We start from the raw sequence: 23,339 nt of genomic DNA on the forward strand, positions 1-23,339 counted from the left end.
GAAGCGCGCGAGGCCTCGGCGTTGCGGGGGCGGCCTCCTTGGCGAGGGGCGGGGCCGCGCGGGAACTCCACGGAAGGGGCGTGGCCGGCCGTTGCCTAGGAGGGGCGCGTGGTCTCGCTGCTCGCTGGGCTGCGGTGGTGAAGGGCTTCCCCTGCGTTTTGTCACCGTGAGTACCGAGTTTGGGGACGCTCCGAGGGACTCTGAAGAGCTCACTGGGGCGGGGAGCGGGGACCCATCGCCGGTGGCGGAGCGCTTTCTGGTTTGCAGGAGGCTGTCTTATTAATTATAATGGTGTTGGTGGAGGCATCTTAGGCAAAGAGCGCATTTCTAATCCCTGCTCTTTACCTCCCGGCCCTCTGACCTCTGCCTGGATGCTTAAACTCTCTGCCTTAATCTAAAGGGTGCTCATAAATACGGATTATTGCACGGGTTCATTATCTGGGAAGGGCCTCTAGAGGAGGGGCTGGCACGTGGTGAGCACTAGCTGCCCGTACCCCTTTTCAGGGTCCTTCCACCAGAGTAAGTGGTCATTGTGTCTCTTGTACTGATTAGGGAGTTGAGAATCCGACAGCAAAATTACAGCAGAATTACTAATTTGCCTATGAGCAACATGGCGCTTCTTAATACATTTTACCATGCGTCTGCCAGTCAGGTGCTTTTTTTTCTTTCTCTTTTCCTTTTTTTTCTTTTCTTTTTTCTTTTTTTTAGAAAAAGGCAGTTTGTGAGTGAGGGTGGGGTAGGTTATATAAAAGGAGAGTAGACGGAAGTCTCTATGGCCTGGGGCACCCAGAGCTTCTGCGGTGGCCAAAGGAATGAAGGCCAGAGGTCACAGTCTTAATTTCATCTAGACTGGGGAGAGACTACACCTTCCTGAGAACCAGGCCAGAAACAAATTCTATTTTGTTGGCAAGTGAAAGTAAAACTGAATTTGACAGTGAAAACTGTAGGTTCTGTTTTCTGACTGAGCTGGGAGAGGTAATAGAGCTCTTTTAAACTAACCTCTGGCAGCATTCCCAGCTCTCAGGGAGGCAGAGGCAGGCAGATTTCTGTTGAGTTGGAGGCCAGCCTGATCTACAGAGTGAGTTCCAGGACAGCCAGTGATACACAGAGAAACCCAGTCTTGGGGGAAAAAAAAACCCGAACAAAATAGAAAAGAAAAAAGAAATGAGCGGGTAAATATGACTCAGTAATAGAGCTTGTCCAAGGCTGACTCTTCAGCCCTGCAGGGGGGGGGGGGGGGGGGGGGGGGGGGGGGGGTGGAGGGGATGTCTAAGACACACCCAGACACACCCAGACCGGTCTGCCTTGTTTCTTCCCAAGAGGACAATGCAAATAAATAGGAAAGAAGGAGTAAGATTTAAAATCTCAGTACAGTATGAGGGGTTTGTGATGGAGGAAAGGGGAAATTATATAACTGTAATATCAAAAAAAGTAATAAAAATCGGCGCAATATCACTTTTAATCGCAATTAAATATTACCAGACAGGCAGAATTTTTACAGTATAACAATGCTAGACATGGCTGTGCACTGCTAGTAGAAATGTGAACTTTGGGGAAAGCCTAACGTGTAATAACATGAAAGATACGTGTATACTATGGAATACATACATGACCTGGAAGCTTCACTTTTTCATATTTAAAAAAAATTTTTTTGTTTGTGTTTTTGTTGTTGTTGTTTTGTTTTTGAGACAGTTTCTCTGTAGCTTTAGTGCCTGCCTAAGAACTCACCCTACAGACCAGCCTGGCCTTGAACTATCAGAGACCCGTCTGCCTCTGCCTCCCCGAGTGCTGGGATTAAAGGCGAGGACCACCACTGCCGGGCTAAGATTTATTATGTGTACAGTATTCTGTTTGCATGTTTGCCTGTACGCCAGAAGAGAGCAGCTGATCTCATTATAGGTGGTTGTGAGCCACCACGTGGTTGTTGGGAATTGAACTCAGGACCTCTGGAAGAGCAGTCTCTCCAGCCCCACTTTGCATAATTTTATACCATACTGTACAATGTACCTTAGAATATTTACTGTGGAGCATGATTCTCAGAGTATCTTCTGAAGATCTTTCAGAGGGTTTGTAGTTTTTGAGGCTGGATTTTTCATGTGTTTCAGTCAACATAGCATAGCAGATTGAAGGAGGTGAGATTCAGGCTTTTCTATGAGTCTAGATTCATAAAAGTAATAAAGCAATGTCTTTCCTATCCTTTTTATTTGATGTAATTATGTCTCATTTTCAGACATACTGTGTGTGATAGGTTGAGTTGTATACCTTCAGATACAATTCCAAGACCTCATTCCCGTCCCTGTATATATCGCTTCATTTGGAAGTAGGATTTCTGCAGTTATTGTTAAATTAAGATCCCCAGAAGAGATTATCCTAAATCTAGAGTGAGCCCTAAGTACAGTGAATGGTAACCTGATGGAGAAAAGCCGCACAGAAGAATGTAAAGACACAGATAGGTTTGAGTGGTGTGTGCACAAGCCAGGGAACACCGGAACTTGTCCGTAGTCCTGAGAAGCTGGGAGAGAAGCTCTTCAGAGCCTCCAGACAGAGTGAGCCAGTACCTTCATTTCAGCTGTCAGAATAAGTTTGTTATTTTTAAGTCACCGAGTTTATGGTTATTTGTTACACGATATAAGGGACATGACCATATTTCATGAGTTTAGTGGATTATTCTTTAGTAAAAACTTGTCAAATATCTTTCATACTTAAGAAAATGTCAGAGCTGGAGAGATGGCTCAGCGGTTAAGATCATTGCCTACTCTTCCAAAGGTCCTGAGTTCAATTCCCAGCAACCACATGGTGGCTCACAACCATCTGTAATGAGGTCTGGTGCCCTCTTCTGGCCTGCAGGAATACAAGCAGACAGAATCCGGTATACTTAATAAATAAATTAAAAAAAAAAAAAGAAAATGTCACATGGACCCAATACTCAGCACTCATGCAGATGTGGAGGACAGCAGTTGATAATCAAGTGCCTCCTATTGATCTCCGCTTGGGCTTGGAAACACCTTAACGAGGATCTCACAGATTGGGCTAGATAGACTGGCTAGCAAGCCCAGGGATCTTCCTGCCTATCTCCCTAGCTCTGGGTTGCAGGCACAGGGTACCCCCTTAGGCTTTTTTATGGGCTCTGCAGTTCTGAACTCAGGTCCTCGTGCTTGATCAGCGGGCATTTAGCCCACTGGGCCAGCAGTCAGCCCAGCCCCTTTTCATAATTTCTGTTTCAAGAGCTAGACAGACAGACAGATGCTTGGAGCCCATATTCCTAAATCTCTGAGAGCTTCTACAGCCTGTAATTTCCCCACAGTAAATGTGAATTTCATGTGTGTGACACATGTCTGATCCTGAATAGAGAACACAGCCACAAGGAAGCCCTGACATTGCTTTGTCAGACAGGGCACTTTTGTCTAGGAAAAAGCAGAGGGTCAAAACCACTCGTTCCAGAAACTGCTAACCAGGAGCTGAAATGGCAGCTACGGAAGAAATCTCTAAAAGCCCGGAATCCAGTCAATTCCTGGATGGTTAACTCGTCAGGAAGTATGGTAGACCATATTGCTTGTCTCTGTAGAAGTTCCTTAACACGGCAGAATTAAAATTTGGTGTTACGAGCCTGATATTTTGGGCCAGTATTTTTTATTATTATTTTTATTTATTTATTTTGAATTTTCTAGGTAGGGTTTCTCTATAAGGGCCAGTATGTTAAACCCCCAATTGGAAGGCTCTGTGTAGCAAGATGGAGATTGAAGGTAGTGAGAGCCACGCTGCCTTTTTTCAGAAAACCTCATTGCCCCAACAGCCTTTGGCCACCAGGTGGTGCTGTTCACTTTTCAGATTACTACACAGGCACAGGCGCTGCCTTGTTCTGCTTTACGAGGTTTACAGAAGTAATGCAGCTAAAACATTTGAGCAGAATTCGCTCAAAATCACCAGACCAACAAAAGGGAGAGTGGGGAGTGGTTAGGTAATGGAGAAAGAACACCAACAGCTGCTTCTACAGAGTTATGTTAGGAATGTAAGCCTTTTCCTAGGGCGGTGAAGAACCGGCAAAGAAATTGAACCACAAAAGGACCTAGTTGGAGTTCTGTTGTTAAAAGGAATGTTCTGGCTTCCATTAGATTAGATTGAGGTGTATAAGTGGGGAAGTAAGATTAATCTATGTAAAAAAGTCATTAGCAAAAATATAACAGTGGTTGACTAGGTGGCTGATGGGAGTGTCTGCTGATGCAAGGTGACTGGGATGGAGAGGTTCTGAGTCATCGCAGAGGCGCAGAAAAACTAGCCTGCTGTGACTGAATGAAGGTAGGGATGCTCAGGCGAGCGAAGTGGGGGGCAGTACCTGAGGCAGACACAGAAGAGGCTGGGGCATCCTTTCAGCTGGGGTGGGGTGCTTAAAGCAGTCATTTCAGTCTATGAATCATGATCTGTTTTCTAGACCCCATGCTCAGTGTAACTCATGGTGCTTTCCTCCGTTCTGTAAGACACTTTCTTCCTTTAGTTACTCCAATCCTCTAAAGACACCGTCTAACTCCCCTTATATCACTTTCTTCTTGCTCCTGTATTTGGCACATAATGAGTGCCCAACTATATTAGTTAAAGACATGTTATAGAATGATAGAGAAGATGAATAATAATTGTGTAATATAGTGCACAAAAATCTTCCCCTTTTATTTTGATATACATGGTAATGCTATTTTAATCATTGTAAATAATTGACTTTTGTGGTATGCATGCTTTAAACGGTGTATTTACTAGACTGCTTTGTATCATATGTGATTGGTTATCTTTATTTAAAGTGCCATATGTCTTGGAAAGCAAACCACATTGACAGCTACAGGTAGTTGTAAGTCTGTATTCTAGGTAGGAAGCAGCTGAAAGTTCTTGGGCGTAGCTGAGGATTTACATGAGCTGTCCTGTGCATCCAGTAACAGTGGAAAGAATAATAATAAACAATGTCTTTTAGCCTCATATAGGCCCTGGGGTTGGGACAGCCTATGTGAGGGACATTACAACTCAGAAGAGCCCAGTTAAGAGTGAGTGTCCTTTGGAAGGCCACTGTATGTATGTATATGTGTGTGTGTGTGTGTGTGTGTGTGTGTGTTTTGAGGTCTGTTGAAGCAACTTCTGCCATTCAGAGAGTCACTGTACTTTCTCCACTGGGCTCAGGGAGCCAGTTCATGCCCATTTGTGTATTCATTCTTCCCCACTTCCCAGCTGAAGTGGTCTTTGTGCTTGTTAGACATCCCTTTAAGGTGGAGCCACATCCATTCCTTATTCAGCATAAGACAGTTCATAAAGCATATTTAAGTAGTTCCAGTGTGCTCCCCATCAATCTAATTACAGACAAATACTGTAATTATTAAATTGCTAAACAGGGTTTCTCTGTGTCTCTTTGGCTGCCCTGGAACTCACTCTGTAGACCAGGTTGTCCTTGAACTCAGATCCACCTGCCTCTGCTTCCCAAGTGCTCGGATTAAAGATGTGTGCCACCACACCCAACTTCTCTCTCTCTTTTTTTAAGGACTTTATTCTTTTTCTTTTGCGTTCCAAGCCTCCCCCCCTCTCTCTCTATATATATACATATATATATTTAAACACACACTAAACCATTTAGAGGTTTTTTCATCTAAATCTAACTTTACTGTATCCTTTTCTGACCACATGAGTCTTTAATTTACTAAGCGATGTGGCTAGGATTAAAGCCGAGGCTTTGACTGGATCCGTCCCATTCCTTAGCTTTCTGAGAGTCTAGCTTCGTGGTGGAGGTACTGGTGGGAGCCGTGTTTATTGCCAGAACTCTATGGAGTTTCAAGGTCATGCCATCACCAAGAAGCATGTGGTCGGCTCCGTCAACACTATTTAAGTGCTATGTGAAGGACAGTTTGCTTTTGTGGCGCTGGGATGAAATGCGGCTCTTTTGCACGCTAGGCAAGCTCCGAAACATTAACTGTTCTTTTCATATGGGTTCGGATATATTTGATCATCGGACCCATAGAAGTCATAGGGAAGCAAAACACAAAGACACATATATCTCGGCATAAACAAACATAACTGTTTTTAAATACATGGAGAAATTAAAAGTTGTAAAACTAATAATGGTAAAGTCAAGGTTTGAAATAATATTTAATACTGGGATTCTACACTCTTTATTCTTAAGGTTTTTTGAAAATTAAGGGGTTGAGATGGGTGTTCTTTATTTACTTTGAAGCCATTACACTGGAAGTCCTCAGTTCTTGGCTGAAGCTCCCCTAACCCCTGAGTCTCTCCATGTAAACAAGACTGGCTCTCACTGTGTACATCAGGTCATCTCAAACTCCTCATCTACCTCTGCCTCCCAAGTGCTGGGATTACAGGCATGCGCCTGTACACCGTGCTGCTTAAGTATTAGTTTCAGTAGACCCAATTTAATTATTCATAGAATATTGGAATGTTAAGCCAGGCGGTGGTAGCGTATGCCTTTAATCCCAGCACTCTGGAGACAGAGACAGGCGGATCTCTGTGAGTTTGAGGCCAGTCTGGTCTACAAGAGCTAGTTCCAGGACAGGCTCCAAAAGCTGCAGAGAAACCCTGTCTCAAAAAAAAAAAGAAAAAGAAAATTGAAATGTTAACTTTTTTTTTCAGACTTTCTTGCTCATTCCACAGTAGGCAGCATGAACGTCAAATATTTTTATTGAGTTTTCTTGCCATCAAGTCCTGCAAGAGTGATCAGGCTTAGATGACTCCTGCAAACAGTGGGGTTGGGTTGCCCACTGAATGGGCAACCCACTGCTTTTACCGCAAGCTTAAAGTAAGCCTGCTCTCGATCTGAGTTAAGATTGATGCCTTAACTCTCAAATTTAGCAGCTCAAAACATGACCAAGACAAAGCCCCAGGAAGGGCAGTCAGGCTGCTTCAGACTTGACACAATGGAAGAAGAAGACAAGCGGCCCATGGACACAGCCTCTCAACGTTACTGCACTTACTACCAAGTGCAGAGCTGTGGTATCCAAGCATGTTCACAGTTTGCTTCTTCATACCCACCAGGTCTGTTTCCAGCAGAGCTGATCAAGAAAGCCAATTTCCCCAACTCACAGTTATTGACTTACACTAATTGTATAGCTTGAAAGAAATCTCTTAATGCACGTGCATCTCTTTGACCAGTAGTTAGTTTGGGCATCTTTCCCTATTTACTGGCCCCTTGTTGCTGCTGTGAACAGTATGATGTCCTTGTTTTCTCAAGTTTGTTTGCTTGGCTCTTCTTGAGCCCTGGAAAAACATGGCTAGGGCTGTCAGTGTCACAAATTGAATAAGACTCTTGTCTTTGTCTCTTAGGTTCCTCCACCCTAGCTGGGGAGATGAACTGCACAAGCCAAAGGTCAAAGTTAAAACATAGTTCTCCATCCAGCTATCATACTCCTTCCATTTCCAGGTGGAGACGTAAGAAACAAACCTTCTGCCCCGAGACACAGACCACTGTGCAGAGAAGACAAGTCTCATAACATAAAGCAGACTCCAGGCTTGTGATAATAGGAACAATGTACAGGGTTACATTCCTAACATACACAACCTTTGTTAAGTAAAGAGATTATGTAAGAAAATACTATACCATCAGAACATGTTTTTATTAAAGCTAGCACGGTACCATGAAAAAAAATTCGGAAATGAAAAGACCAAAGTTTGTTTTCTGTTGTAGTCATTTTCTAACAATGTGATACTAAGAAATTTTGTTAATAATGTCACAAATAATAATGTAAATAATGTTAAACATAACCTTGTATTTGTGGGGCAAATACATATCGTGTATATATGAAAAAGTTTAAATCATTAACTTTAGATCAAATGCATTTTATACCAAAATTTAAGTTACCTTTGTAGAAATTGACAGATTGATCATATGGATGTGGAAAGACCTCAAACAGTCAAAAAGAAAAAAACCCAAAGAACAAAGTTTAGTGAGTCATACCTCATCATTTTAAAGCTTACTGCAGGAATTTACACAGCATGTGGTTCTAGCGTTAGGACAGATGTACAAATCCAGAGAGCCCAGAATTGAGAGGCTGGAATTAAAGCCTTGTAGCTACAGACAGTTGTGTCAAGAAACAGGTTTCAACAAGGGTGTCAGAATTTCTTGCCCAAATATCTTAAACTTGTACCAGTAACTGTTCTCTCTTTCCCTAAATACAAAGCTATTGCCTATAGTACTAGAGAATTGTGCTGTTCTTTTGTGTGGGGTTGGTGGGTTCAAGGCAGGGGTTCTCTGTGTAACTTTGGCTGTCCTGTAATTTTCTCTGTAGACTAGGTGGGCATCAAACTTGGATCCGCCTGTCTCTGCCTCCCGAGTGCTGGGATTAAAGGTGTGCGCCACCACCACCCAACTGAGCATTGCACTATTCTTTATGGTGTGGTGTGCTATTGCATGTTTATAAACATTCCTTCAAATTACCCAACATGACTGCACCATCTTTTTACCCAGTGAACCCTGTGACTAGCCCCAGAAATCAAAGCAGAGTCTTTGAAACAGTATCAGACCCTAGATTGTGTTGTGCAATACTTGAGGAATACGTAGAGAAATGGGCACTGTTGCTCAACTCCCACTACTGATGACCTGAAATGACAAGGTATTAAGAAATCAAGTAGCTGTGGAACTTGACTGCTGCAGTGATAATGCTTTTTAAAATAGTGTCTCATGTGGGTTATTTTGATGGCACCCTAGAGAACATAAGTAGAGAAAAGGAGACATGAAATAGCCAGACTTCACGAGCAGCCATGGCTCTAAATGTATTATGCATGTAGTTGCAATATAGACAATATCGCTTAGTGCTCTGCATAAGACCTAACTATAGGTTTGCAAGGATTGTAGCACCAATTAACCCTCAAATCCATGTGGTCACTTATGGTAATGTAAGGACACTTAAAGGGAAAGAAAGGAGTGGGGTTCTGAATCATGACTGAAGGGTTAGAGAGAAATCACCCCAGGTTTTGCTGGTCTCACATGTGCTGCGTCTCAGTTGGATTGCTAAAAAGTGGACTAGCTGTTGATACCACAGTCCTAAGAAAGCATGCTCGTAGAGCCTAGTTTATACGTTTGAGTATGTACCTGAAATGAGTGGCTGAATTAACCTAGTAACAACAAAATGTTTGCAAAACTGTACTAGTAATTTAGTAGGACAATAAATTCCTGGCAATCGATAATATACAATTTGATTTTCAAAAATTGTAAACCATAAAAAGAAAAATGAAAAGCTTGTTGGGATTAAAAACAAATGACAGAAAACTAACCAATATAATATTGGCGATAAGAAATAAAGTCCTGAGCTTGAAAAGCCAGGGAGAAAATTACTGTATTTATTCACCCTGCTCTCCCTAAAAAGACTCAGGACTGACAGGAATTTTGAGTTTAGTAAAAGCACTGGACATCTTTATGTAAATATCAAAATACTAAAATATTTAAATGACATTTTTGGGTTAGTTCAAAAAATTTAAAAATTCAGAAATAAATTCTGCAAAAAATTGAGAAATTTAAAGTATATCTACATAAAGGAAATCGAAAATTTAAGATATTTAGACTTAATTAAATGTTAATTCTATCTGATTGGTCTATGGATGGTATATAGGAAAACAAAAAGAAAAAGGCATTATATCTAAGTTCCCGAAAGAACTGAAAAGTAAGAAGGCTTGGGAGGGTCAGTTGGTAAAGTGCTTGCTGTATAAGCATAAGGACTTAATCTTGCTCCCCAGCGCTCTGGGCTCACTCTCCCAGCGTGCTAGCACTGGGGTCCCTGGGGCTTGCTCCCCACTCGCTGAATCCGCGAGCTTCAGGTCAGTAAGAGATCCTGCTTCAAAGAAAAGGATGGAGAGTGAGGAAGATGTCCATATGCACACACACACACACGAATGTATGTACACAAAATACAAACACACAAAAGTAGTTTAAATTTGAAACAAAAACTTAGAAAATTTATCAAAAGTACAATATTTGAATTTTTTAGTGACTAAACAGTCTTTCCGTCAAGAATATCTTTTCTGAGTGTTTTATCAGGAGCATAGATGGACATGCTTGTGTCGTTATACAATGCCAGAATTTATCGAATACAATAAATTCATAAACCCACATTAATTTTACTTGATTTAAGAAAGCCAGATTTGCTTGCTAGCTGATCACTGACAATTACAGGGTCTTTTATTTTAACCTTAATTACTGATATTAACTCCCAGATCACTCATTGCACCTCACTGTATGGTGGGTTGCAGAGTCTTCCTTAAGAAGGGGTCAAAGAGGCTGCCTGTGTTCGGATTGTAGAGGGGCTGTTCTGAAGGCAGACAGCTACTGGAGGAACAGGGGCAGGCCTGTACGGCACTAGACCACAGCTATTCAAGTGCAAAGACGTCATTCTGCTACATTCGGCCTTCTGGTACAGTCTCCAGTGGGGAGGGTACCTTTTGTGTGCTTGGTAAGCTCATGTGTCTTGTAATTTGATAGGTTTCACTGTTTATTGGCAGAAAATACCAATCTGTCTCCTGATGAGCTAGCAGATGTTGGTATTTACTCGTGTAAACAAGATGTGGAGCCATTCTTTCTTGGCACTTACTCTGAAAATGGAGTAGCTCAGGTCAAGGCTGTTGCTTCATTAGGTAGAGCAAGCCATGGCTGGGCAGAGGTTAGAAGTCAATATTCCAAACAACGCGGTGCAACCCAGAGCTGACCCAGCCTGTTCTCCATGGTGACTTCATATTTACAGGGAACTTTTACTAAAAATATTTTTGTTTTTGCAGCTAGCAGAAGCCAGGACTCTGGAACACTTTCTGCTGCCTGTGGATCTTCTGTACTGACAGTTTACCAGAAAGCTCCAGCCGCACAGTTGCTTCCAGTCTACCACTGTCAGACACTTCCTGCCGCCCATCCTTTCCTCTTGGAGAGGAGTTGCAATAAGGAGTCTCTCACCTCGACTGTTGCAGTTGCCTTTACCATCATGCCGAAGAATAAAGGCAAAGGAGGCAAAAACAGGCGCAGAGGTAAAAATGAAAATGAATCTGAAAAAAGAGAGTTGGTGTTTAAAGAAGATGGGCAAGAATATGCCCAGGTGATCAAAATGCTGGGAAATGGACGGTTGGAAGCAATGTGTTTCGACGGTGTAAGGAGGCTGTGCCACATCAGAGGAAAGTTGAGAAAAAAGGTTTGGATAAATACCTCAGACATTATATTGATTGGTCTACGAGACTATCAAGATAACAAAGCTGATGTAATCTTAAAGTATAATGCAGATGAAGCAAGAAGTCTGAAGGCGTATGGAGAACTTCCAGAACATGCGAAAATCAATGAAACAGACACATTTGGTCCTGGGGATGATGATGAAATCCAGTTTGATGATATTGGAGATGATGATGAAGACATTGATGATATCTAAGCTAACCTAAGCATGCTACATCCCAAGTTTTCTGAAGATAGTTTTGCATACTTGGGATCTTGACCTTCAGCTGTTAAGTAAAACTTCTTTTAGCATGAGTATGACTTGTTAAAGCAGATTGATGTATTTTTATTTTTTAAAGTATTATATTTCTTTGAAAACCAAAGATGTTATCGTAAGTGACATGTTAACCCTTTGTTCTTATCTATGTAACTGAACTTAGGGGTAGAGCAGTGTGCACTGTTGAGATTGCCTTTCCATTTGTGATGCTTCATTGTGTCAGCAGTTCTGCCTGTTGAGCATCCTGGGCTGAATATACCCCAGTTCCAGCACATCTGCTTCAGGCCCTTCCTTATGCCTTGAGACTTGAGTCAGATTTCCACATTTTAGTCAGAATGCAGCTGTTTTTGTACTTATGGAGCCATGCCATTTTATACTTTTCATGTTCTGTACATTTTAGCCTTTATGTTGTTGCCACCCATAAATAGGCATTTCGCAGTACAGTTTTTAAATTACATCAGTAGCAATTTTGAGTTTTAAAAATTAGCCATTGCAGAAATTAAACACTTAGGTGATAATCATCTTGAGTTTAGAAATACAGTAGTTGACAATGTTTATATGTAATTTTTACTTTCCTAAGGCATATGCAAGAATTGAAAATAAAAAGTGAAATAAATATGTTCTGATACTTGCATAGAGAAGGTGGTTGTTAATAGCACATAAAACATTTTTACTTTGCAAAGTAGGTTGTGTAAAAAGTCATTTCCAAAAAGTTAGCTACTGTATGGAGGCTTTGAATAATTTCATTGCTGTGTATGGATTAAAGTTAGTTACATAATTGTATAAACACAGTCTTCCTGAACCTCAGCGTGGGTTAAGGGAGAGGAGCCACAGCTTAATGCAGAGGCAGTCCCTGTTTCCTGAACTGCAGAGTCCAGAAGAGAGGCCCAGTGAAATGTGGGCATGAAAACACTTTTTACTTTTAATATGTTCATTATCTCTCTGGTATGTAACAAAAATAAATGACTGGATGATTTTTAGTTCATCATGTGAGAGGCTTTTTCTTTAAATTAGACTCTGGTGCTTAAGATGAGCTTACTGTTCGCTCATTGAAGTGATGCTGGTGTAGGTGGTCCGCAGTTTGACCCGTGCTGCGTGGGAAGTGAGTGTAAACCTTGCCGGTCAACCTTCGGGTGCCTTCTCCCTAAAGAGTATTGCTTTCTCAGGCTTTGTTCCAGGCACCTTTAAATGGTGACTGGACATGAAAATAATAGTATTCACCTTTTTCTTTTTTCCCAATTAGCCCATAATAATGTAGCTTAAGAAAATTCCCCAGTCAGAAAGAAAGAAAAGCAAATTCAATTTTCCTGGTCATTGATGACTGGATCTCTTTATTTTCTTTTAATTTATTTATTAAAAATTTCCACCTCCTCCCATTTCCCTCGCACTGCCCTCCACTCCCTCCCCCCCCTTCCTCTCCTGTTCAAAGAGCAGTCAGGGTTTCCTGCCCTGCGGGAAGTCCACAGTCCAACCCACTCCATCCAGGTCTAGGAAGGTGAGCATCCAAACAGACTAGTCTCCCACAAGGCCAGTCCATGCAGTAGAATCAAAACCCAGTGCCATTGTCCTTGGCTTCTCATTGTCAGCCACATTCAGAGAGTCCGGTTTGATCACATGCTCCATCAGTCCCGATCCAGCTGGCCTTGGTGGACTCCCATTGTCTCAGTGGGTAGACACACCCCTCGCGGTCCTGACTTCCTTGCTCATGTTCTCCCTTCTCATGGGTGGATCTCTTTAGGTGGGTATGCAGTTCTTTGTAAAGGCTAATTTTGTAATATGAAGCTAGACATGGTGCTGGACTGACATTGTCTTTCTCCCCAGAAGGACAATGTGTCTTCTGGAAAGAACACGTTGCTGGAGCTTGTTCTACACAGCATACCTCACTATACTGTTAGCTGACATTTGTCCCATTACCACTGTAAATTGTTAATACAGAAGAAACGTGATCATGGGCCAGCTAGCCTGGTGTATTCAACAGCAAACAAGAGACTGTTCCTGTAGATTGCCAGTCAGATCTTATTCTAGCTTCAGCGTTTCTCACCCTCCGTGCCAGTATTGACCACAAAAACAATTCATGTAGATCATATCCTAGGATGTGTTATGATAGCTATCATTAATTATTCCAGGTTAGCCTTGAAATAGCCATGCCCCTGCCTTAGTGCCACCCTGCTCTGCTCACATTATGATTTAAAACTGATTTTCTAATAGCGCATACATAAACACTGTGCCCTTGGCAACTTTTTATTCTTGTGTTACATTTTGTTCCTAATACCTCCAGTTTTATCCATATCCGTTTGGAAGTACCCAGTTTTCTACCTCCCCTTAGATGGTACATTGCTGTTTCTGTTCATGAAAATACTGGGGTTTGTGCTGTCACTCTAAACACCAGGGGCTGTTTCTCTGCACTTCGAGTTTTTTTTTTCCTCTTTTCCCACTATCCAACATGGAGATCGTTACTCCTTAGCCTCTTTCCCCATTCCCCATGATTTGCTTTTTGTTGGTTTATCCTTAGTGGATATTTAATCAACGTGTGTGTGTGTGTGTGTGTGTGTGTGTGTGTGTGTGTGTGTGATCTCCACATTCTGTGCACCTTAAGATAAAGACTGACCCTGGAAAGATGACAAGTGGCTCAGCATCATCCTACTAAATCCTGCATGCCAGTCACAGGTGTCTTTTTTCAAAACAAAAATCCTACATCACATGGGCCAAGTTGAAGCTGCACCCAAAAGGCCCGAGAGTCATTCACGGGTGCCTTGTCTTCAGAAGAGCCAAGGCTCTTCCTCTGCAACTGGGGTGCTTTTTCTAAACAGGTATGAGAAGAGTTCTTGACAATAAGAAACAAGAACGATGGGGCATAGTTGAAACGAGGGCAAGAAGTAGAAACTCTGAGACTGGGGAGTGAGGGAGAGACGCGAGCGAAGGAGACTTAGGGGCGGAAGCTTCTTCACCCGGGTTTGTGTCACTTGGTGCCACTCCTGTCATCTCACAAGCCTTCACAAGACTTGCTGTGGGGATTGTCACATCTGCATTGCCTGAAGATCTCAACACAGGGAGAAAGCAGTCAACTGAATGTGAGCCCCTGCATACGCCTGTGCAGACAGAAGTTAGAGGAAGAGTTTGGATTTCCAGAAGACTGACTGAGGCTGTCTTAGGGTTTCAGTTGCTGTGAGGAAACACCATGACCAAAAGCAAGTTGGGGAGAAGGGTTTGCTTGGCTTACACTTCCACATGCTGGTCGTTCGTTGAAGGAAGTGAGTCAGGACAGGAACTCAAACTGGGCTGGAACCTGGAAGCAGGAGCAAACGCAGAGGCCATGGAGGGGTGTGACTCACTGGCATGCTCCTCATGACTTGCTCAGCCTGCTTTTTTTTTACAGAACCCAGGGGTAGCTGCATCCAAGGTGAGCTGAGCCTTCCCCCATGAGTCATGAACTAAAATGCCCTACAGTTAGGTCTTATGGAGGCATTTTCTCAACTGAGGGTCCATTCTTCCAGACAACTAGCTGGTCAGCACAGGGTTTAAGTTGATTTGCCATGCCTCATAAGGACTAAAGGTCCCTGACAGTGCTGTACACTCAGACAATCAAATGATGGACCACAGGCAGCTCTTAGCACTTAAATAAAATAAGACTTGCCAAGCACGAAGAGCATCTGAGGAGCCTTTTGAGCAGGGGGGTCCTTTTATCCCTATAGGTCTCTCCAATGTATAATGCAGCCGTATTTTCCTAAGTAAATACTGAAGGGTTCCTAAATTGAGTAATCATAATCTAAAATTAGCCACTTGTCAGAGTTAACTGGAGAGCCTTACACAGGCATCTAGCTGCTGCTGAATGCTACAAAAATCACCAACGTGCCATGCACAGAAAGATCAGAGCGTCCATCATTCTCCGGCAGGCTAAACTGCTGTCTGCATCATCAACATCTGCCTGGGGTCATGGTCTCAGCTGCTGCCGTCCTTCAAATGGTCACTAGGATGTCACTTTTATAGATGTTTGTGCTTGTGGTCTGTAGAATTGCCACTGTTTTCCTTCTGGCTCTCTCTAGTTTGTCAGCACCGATTTCTTCCCTCCTGTGGAGATGGAAACAGCTTGAGGAGGTAGGTTTCCCTTCCAAAGGTTCAGCAATAGACGACTAGTAATTCCGGTAATGCGTGTGTTAACTTCTGCAGTGTGTCCTCCACATAGCCCAGGGGACATTAGAATGGGAAGGCTGTGTTCAGTGACTCGAAAAGCTGAGAGCCTCGTGCCAGTCCTTTCCTGTGCTCTCTAGGGTGATGGCCACTGACGCGGTCTTGGTTTCAGCCATTTGAGTCCTCCTCCTTCCTCCACTTCCTCTTCTTCCTCCTCCTCTTCCTCTTCACCTACATTTTATTTTGTTTTTTTAGTCAGCTAAAAAGTTGGCAGTTCTTGTGAATCTCTTCAAAGAACCAGCTTTTAGACTTGCAGGTTTTTCATTCTCAGCTTCATGTCTTTGCACTCTTGACCTTTACTGTTTCTCCTGTTGTACGTGTAGTTTTCTCTTCCATGCTTTAAAGTACTCCGCTAATGTGAGGTGGCTTGGGGCGTGCGCCACCACCGCCCGGCAGGATTTCATTCTTTATGCAGGCATTTACAGCTATAAATTCCCCTTAAAGGACTACTGTGGTGGCCTTGTACAAGTTTGGATGTGTTATAGCTTCACTTTTAATGAAGTGACGAGGAGGTTGGGGAGGAGCCCTGGGTGGCCCAGGGCACTCCCTGTGCTCTTCTCCTCCCCGGTTGTCCCTGCCCCTGTCCTCTTTTGTCACTGCTGTGACAATGGGCACTGCTACACGAAGGTTTCTCATGAGGAACAGAAAAGTCACTACAACAGAAGCGCTTCACCTTACAATCCACGCTAGGCCAAGAACATGGCCCAGTAACCAAAGTGAACGCATATACTGGGCAGGGAGAAGCTAAAGTCGGAATCTTTGTTTAAAGGCATTACTGTATACCAAGCTGGCAAACCAGAATAGAACGGGGAGCGATTGTTCCAGACACTGGACATGATCAAGCTGCTGATCAAGACAGATTAAAAAGACCCAGCACTCCTGAGTTATGAGCTGATAAAAGTGCTACAAACAGATGGAACGTTTTTAATTATGCAATTGTCAAGCGTACAAAGCATGGGAAAAAACCCACAATATTTTTTATCACTCAGCCCAACAATGATTGACACATGGCCAGTCTGTAACTCCCATACTTCAGAATTGCTTGAAGGCACAGTAAATGCTTTGACTTTTACTTGCAGAACTCCCTCTTCTGATTGTTAGTTAAAACAAAGCAAAACGAAAACCTAGAGCAGAGCCCTTAATTTTCCCAGCCTTGGCATGGTGAGAAGAGCTTTTGTTCTCAGTAGGCTAGCCTCCCGTGAAGAGCCTGGGGTGGCCCGTGCTCACTCACCAGCCCTAGACGGAGCCTCTGTAAGGATCTGAGCAGACTGTGCTCTGTTGTTAGCGCGCTGCACCAACCATCAGCCACAACGTGATTCTGGCTCTAAGAAATGAATGTTGAAGAAAATCTCTCCAGACGCATACACGTGTATGTGTGACATGTACACAGAGCCTCGTGTTCCATCCACAGTGAGCGTGTGAGCGTGTCCTTTGTTTAGACGGGAAGGATTTCAGTGTGACCACGGACTGTCACTGTTTTCTCCTCTGTGAGCCACCCGTCCCCAGCTACTCCCCCTGGACATACGGTTCCCATCTTAGTGTTTGCACTGCCTAGCAGGTCTACTCTCAGACCTAAGTGTCTGTCGATAACGTCTAGGCCCATACCCGTTTCCTTTTGCCAGGCTGGTATACTTCTTTTAAATAAAAGTACCCTGTTCAGTGAAGAAGGTTGAGGAGGAATGTTAGGCCAAGCAGATGAATGGGCTCCCTTGATCTTAACATTTTAAGGGGATTAAAAAAAACAAAAAGCAGTTAAAGGGTGAAAACATAGCAGGAAATACTCCAAAATGCTAGCAACATATGACCAAGGGTGTTAGGGTTAGGGACATTATTTTTAATCATTTCCTTATAAAATATGCAACATTCCATATTTTCTATTTAATGTATTCACGGAGGAGGGCCTGCAGAGCTCAGAGGACAGAGAGCTCAGGAGCCCCTTCTCCCACCTTGTGGGCTCCGCCAATCCAACTGACTTGCCATTCTCGGCAGCAACCACCTTTACCCACTGAGCCGTCTGTCTCACCACCCAAAGTATTTAAACAGTCAGGAAAAAAAAAAAAACACAGAAACCTCTCCAAAACCACAGCACTAGAAATTGTAAACAAGATTAAAATGTTACAGAATCATTTTAAAAATTTAGGAGCCAGGCCTGGAGAGATGGCTCAGTGGTTCCGCTCTTCCAGAGGACCAGGTTCGACTCCCAGTGCCCAAATGTCGGCTCAAAGACAACTGTTAACTCTACCCCCAGGGGATCCAGCGCCGTCTTTTGGCCTCTGTGGGCAGTGCACACACACACACACACACACACACACACACACGTGATAGATATATCAACATAAGCACAGGTAAGACACACATATACTTAAAAGCTAGATAAAACATTAAAAAAAAATCCAGACTTAGCAGTCAGACTTGTTCCAAAGTCTGCCACAGACACTTGGGACTGAGGTGTAACTCAGTGGTACTACGCTTGCTCACCATGTTCAGGCTCTTAGGTCCAACCCCCAGTTCTGAGCATGCCCACGGAATGCTGCTGTGAAATAGGATGGCCCCCCAAACCACTGTGGAGACACAGTTGTGTACTTTTTAGGGTTTTTTTTTTCTAAATCAGAGATAATATCAGAGATAATATATGTTTACTTGTTTACTTCAGAAAATCTGGAGAATACAGAAAAGCACATAGAATGAAATATGCATCGCCCCCTCTGAAGCTTTCTGAGGCAGCCACGGGAGGGGTAGCCCTCTGTTATTGTGGGCCGAGATGTTAACTGACAGCCTCCAGCTGTCACCCCAAGAGATTTACAGCAGCGCACCCCAGAAGCCACCCCCTAGAAGCACACCCTTTCTGCCTGGTGGGAGATGCTCCAACTACAAGAATCCCCATTGGCAGCTCTCACTCAGCTCTATCCTCCATCCTACTCTTGGCTTGAGACACCTAACAGGAAACGGTACTGATCCACTGCACTGAAGACATCATACTGATTGGGCACCGTGGTTATGAGGCAGGTAGAGCCTGGGCAAGGCGACTGTATCCCCGGCATAAGAGACAACCCCAGAGATCAGCACATGAGAAAGCTGCAGAAGTACAGTGGTCAGGAGACAGCCAGGCCATCCTCTCCAAAGGGAAAGGCGAGTTTGCGATTCTTATTTCCTTTCTAACAAAAATAGACACACATGGACTTGGCGAGCCATTTAAGGTCCTGAGGTAGCCCTTCCCCACCTAGCAAACCCTCACTAGTCCATAGAGCAGCACAGAACACTCCCGGCTCTGGCTGGGGCTCAGAGTACTAATGGAAGCTCGGCCCATGAGATGCAGGACACCCTGTGGTGTCGCAGAAGTCACTGATGGGGAAAGCTGCAAGGTGGCAAGCCAACATGGGAAAGTTATAAGCCTTTGGATGTTTAGGCAATCCCATTTGATTCCTTCTGAGAGCTTATATTTCGGCATGATAATGGGCTTCCTTAGAGGAAGAAGGCTTGATCACAGGATTGCCCATTGTGAGCTGGGATTTCTCAGAACCACCCAGGTCAGTAAACGGAACAGACCAGCATCAGCAATGGGAGGCCTCTGACAAAACCAAGCCAGGTCAGAGACCACCTGTAAGATGCCAGAGCCTGAGTGCTCAGGGCTCCCCCATGGTTTTTTTTTTTTTTTTAATTCTTTTAACTTTATTGATTCTTTGTGAATTTCACATCATGAATTCCGATCCCACTTATATTCCTGTCCGCTTGCATCTAACCTCTGCCCTTGCAACCCCCTCCAAACAAAACACAATTTAAAAGAAAAATCAAATACCAAATCGAGAGAGAGAGGGGGGGAGGGAGAGAGGGAGGGGGAGAGAGAGAGAGAGAGAGAGAGAGAGAGAGAGAGAGAGAGAGAGAGAGAGAGAGAGAGAGAGAGAGAGAGAGAAGAGTCTTGCGTGGAAGCTGTAGTGTGGCCTGTTGAGCACACAGTTTACCCTTTAGTTCCATTCCTCTTGCAAGTGTTCATTGCTATGAGTCACTGGTCTGGCTCGAGGCTTCTGGTTTCTGCCACACCTTGATAATGGGCTTTCTCTGGGGCTCCTCTTGGATATCCTGTTGTGTCCTGTGCCATGGAGATCCTGCTGTCTTGGAAGTGTAGGTTTGGTCCCTTCAATGCTCCATCAGTTCATAGATAGGCTAATGTTGGGGTGGGTCGGGGGCGGGGGTTAGCTAGGTAGGTCAGTTCCCTAGCTTTCCCTCCTTGTCACTCTCCGGATGAGCTCTCCAGCGCTGCTTCGGCTAGCTCACCCAGTGCGGCTTGCAGCAAGGAGCTGGGCCAGTTCTCCTGCTCTCAGGCCCTCAGGCCTGGTTCACAGGCACTCACACCACCAGGTGTCTTGCCCAGGCCAGGTGCGGCGGTGGGGGGGGGGGCTCTCTCCTGATTGCTATGGTGAGCCAATGGAGATAGGGGGAGGGAGGTCTGCTCTCACGCCCTCAAGGCTAGCTCACCCGTGCCCCTCCCCGCCCCCGACAACAGAGTCAGCTCTGGTGTGCTGCCCAAGTGGAGTGCAGGGCCCACTCTCTCGCATGCTGCAGTAGGTGAGGAGCAGGACTAGCTCTCTCATTTTCTTGTCCCCCAGGGCCAGCTCTGTCACCTCCCTCAGGTAGCAACCACGTGGAGGATGGGGAGGGGCAGAGGCAGCTCTCCTGCCCTCCTGCCCTCAGGTCTGGTTCACCTGCATTCCTGAAGCTAGGCTCAGCTCCGGTGTGCTGCCCGGATGGGTGTGCTGCCCGGATGGGGTGCCGTGCGGAGCCGGTTCTTAAGTCCTGCAGGTGCTGAGGGTCAGGGCTAACTCTTCCATTCCCTTGGCCCTGGAGCCACCTCCGTATTTGTAGCGCTGTCCCTCACATCTGTCACAACCTATAGGGAAATCAATGCAACTAGAAGAGAGAACTATAGCAGAGACAAAGACTACACATGGGCTCAATGATGTTTCTGTTACCAAAACTGATTTACTAATGTCTAACCTGTCATCACCAGAGACCAGGTTGGATGACGCGCTACCTTGAGGTCAACCCATCACCTGATGGAAAGAAAACTAGGCAGGGGTCTTTCCATTCTAGAAGGGCCAGTAGTTAAGCTTTGTAGGGAAAGGGCCTGTTTTAGGTATAGAATGACCTTTTGAGCTCTCGGAGCCTTAATCAGCACCACCCTCTGGGGACTTACAGAATGTTTACTTGCATAAGTTCCCAGAGAGCATAGTACCCAGCCCGAACCCATTTCACAGAAAAGTAGACATGAGTGTGGGCAATCCACTCATACCATGCCATTTATAGCACCATTTCAAAGTTCCCGACTTTACGGAGTATTGCCATGGTCATATTCAGATAGAGCTGAAGTGCCATTATGGGCACACTGCCCTAGAAATGCTGCCATCCTTAAAGACACAGTAGAAAGACTAAACCAGGGGCCTTTATATGGTGCTGTCTGTCCCCCTATAAGAAGTACACGTTCCTGATGCCCAAGGGGTGTATGTCCATCACTATAACAAGATATCAGAAACCGTAAAGCATATGAAGAAAAGATGCTTATTTAGTTAGCAGTTCAGGAGGCTGAAAGTCCAAAAGGCGTGGCACAGGTGTTATGAGGCGCTCGTGGCAGGTGGCATCATGGTGGGAACACATGTGAGAAGTATCACATGGAGAGAAAAGAAGCCAGGGCATGATGGAGGTCCCACAAAGACTACATTAATCCCATCTATGCCCCAATGACTTCAAGACCTCCTGCTAGACACTACCCCACTACCTCTCACACCACCACGCTGAGGACTAAGTTTCCAACACAAGACCAGTAGAGGAGCATCCCTAAACTATTTTCAAACAATAGTGCGTTTGAGAAAGATGGCTCCACTTGCCACCACCGCCATTGACACATAGGGAATCTCCTTCCAGGGAACTCTGGGTTCTCAAAGGTTAAGGTTCCTGATATTAAAGGATAATCAAAGTGTTTCGTGAAGACATGTACCAATATCCTAGTGATCCAAGTGCTTGGGCACTTTGAATTCCTTGCACTCCCAGGCCAGCAGATAAGAACAGTCACCACTACTGTGGGCAGAGATCTGGCCCTAAGCAGCAGGATGAGGTAACAATGTTCATTTCAGGCTTGGTAGAATACATGCAACCCACTGGCTCTTAGGAACACTCACCCAGCTGAAAGGGAATGTCTTTTATGGCAACCCAGGTCTAACCTGGATACAATTATCAGGAGCCTGTACCGTGAAGTCAGACTTTGGGATAAGAAGCCCACAGTTCATTGAGTAGGTGGAGGTCAGAATCTGTGTGGCACTGGATGGGCTGAGGGATGATGTGGGAGGGCCTTCTGTATATGTGTTGCTTTTATTGGCTAATGAATAAAGCTGTTTCAGCCAAGGCTTATCAGGGTACCGCTAGGCAGGAAATCCGAACAGAGATAAATAGAGAGAGTAGGTGGAGCCAGGGAGATGCCATATAGCTGCCAAGGGAGAAAGACGCCTCGGGAACCTTACTGGGAGGTCACAGTCTCGTGGTGATACATAGATTAATAGAAATGGGTTATCTTTAAGATATAAGAGCTAGCTAGGAATATGCTTGAGTCGTTGGCCTAACAGTGTTGTAACTAATACAGTTTCTGTGTGATTATTTGGGTCTGGGTGGCTGGAAAATGTTCTAGCTGTCTCCATTCACAGAGGCAGCCTTGGAAATGGTACTGCTCTAGTCTCTTCAGAAGAGGACTTGCAGGCTCACCAGCTGTCGGCACCAGGGCCATGCCTTCCCCAGGCAACACTGGCTACACTATTCCCCAACCCTCGTTGATTTCTAGTCTTACATGATTTCATGAATTCTTATTATTGTGATTAGTGGTATCATGAATTCTTATTAGAATCCCCTTGTGATTAGTGGTATGGATATGATTGACTTAATCAGCCACCAACCAACCAATTGGTGTTTAAACAGAGACCAAACAAGAAAAAATGCCATCCTAATTAAGGGTAACCATGTGGAAATCTAAGGTATTAAAGCCATACTTCATTAATATAGGTAGCTACTTAATATTCTATCAGAGCAGAAATGAGAAGATTTGTGAAATGGAGATTTTATGTAAAAAATATGCTAATGTGCCCCAACCCTCTCCACACAGTTGATTGAAAATAAAAACTAATGTCAGTAAAAACTAATCAATGATAAAAAATGAGTTAAATGGAGTCTAATTTAGTGTTTATATCCACTATGTAATCTAAATATTATTTTATAGGTGAAGCTCACAAAGATGAGAGATTAAATGATCTGCCCCCAAACCTTAGTTATTAGTGGACGTGGAACTCAAAGCTATGTGTATCTGGCATTGTCCAAAGACTGGATTGTTACCCTCTATGGATAAGCTAAGCATTACTCCCCTGGAACTCCTCAAAACAGGTAGCCTGCCACCAATGATAACACGACTGCTGATTCATTGTTTCAGTTGTATTACCCTGCGTACTGTTCCCTGTGGGAGGATTAGATTATGTCCCCATTTTTCTACAGGAGGTAAATTGAAGACTAGAAAGGCATAGTTTCCACAATTATCCACGAGAACTACAATCAGAGAACCCCACACCATTGCACAGCAAGTGTAAAAGGAATATGAAAACCACTCTCAAATTCAAAAGTCCTCCAAGATTCAAGGGACTCATGAAATCCTGACAGATATTCTCATGGTTATGGGGCATCACA

General features: G+C 44.1%; 1 protein-coding gene across 1 annotated transcript; it reads left to right on the plus strand.

Moving 5' to 3' along the window:
* Positions 1-55: 55 nt before the first annotated feature.
* Positions 56-12,423, plus strand: LOC119815106 (eukaryotic translation initiation factor 1A). Its single transcript, XM_038331288.2, has 2 exons — positions 56-166; positions 10,747-12,423. Exon 2 carries the CDS (start codon positions 10,944-10,946, stop codon positions 11,376-11,378), a length of 435 nt encoding a protein of 144 aa, XP_038187216.1. The 5' UTR covers positions 56-166; positions 10,747-10,943; the 3' UTR covers positions 11,379-12,423.
* Positions 12,424-23,339: the final 10,916 nt, after the last annotated feature.

Source organism: Arvicola amphibius, chromosome 5 (assembly GCF_903992535.2).
Source record: "Arvicola amphibius chromosome 5, mArvAmp1.2, whole genome shotgun sequence".
Taxonomy (NCBI): domain Eukaryota; kingdom Metazoa; phylum Chordata; class Mammalia; order Rodentia; family Cricetidae; genus Arvicola; species Arvicola amphibius.

Coding starts and splice junctions, on each gene's coding strand:
- LOC119815106 (XM_038331288.2), top strand. CDS start 10,944: ATGCCGAAGAATAAAGGCAAAGGAGGCAAAAACAGGCGCAGAGGTAAA.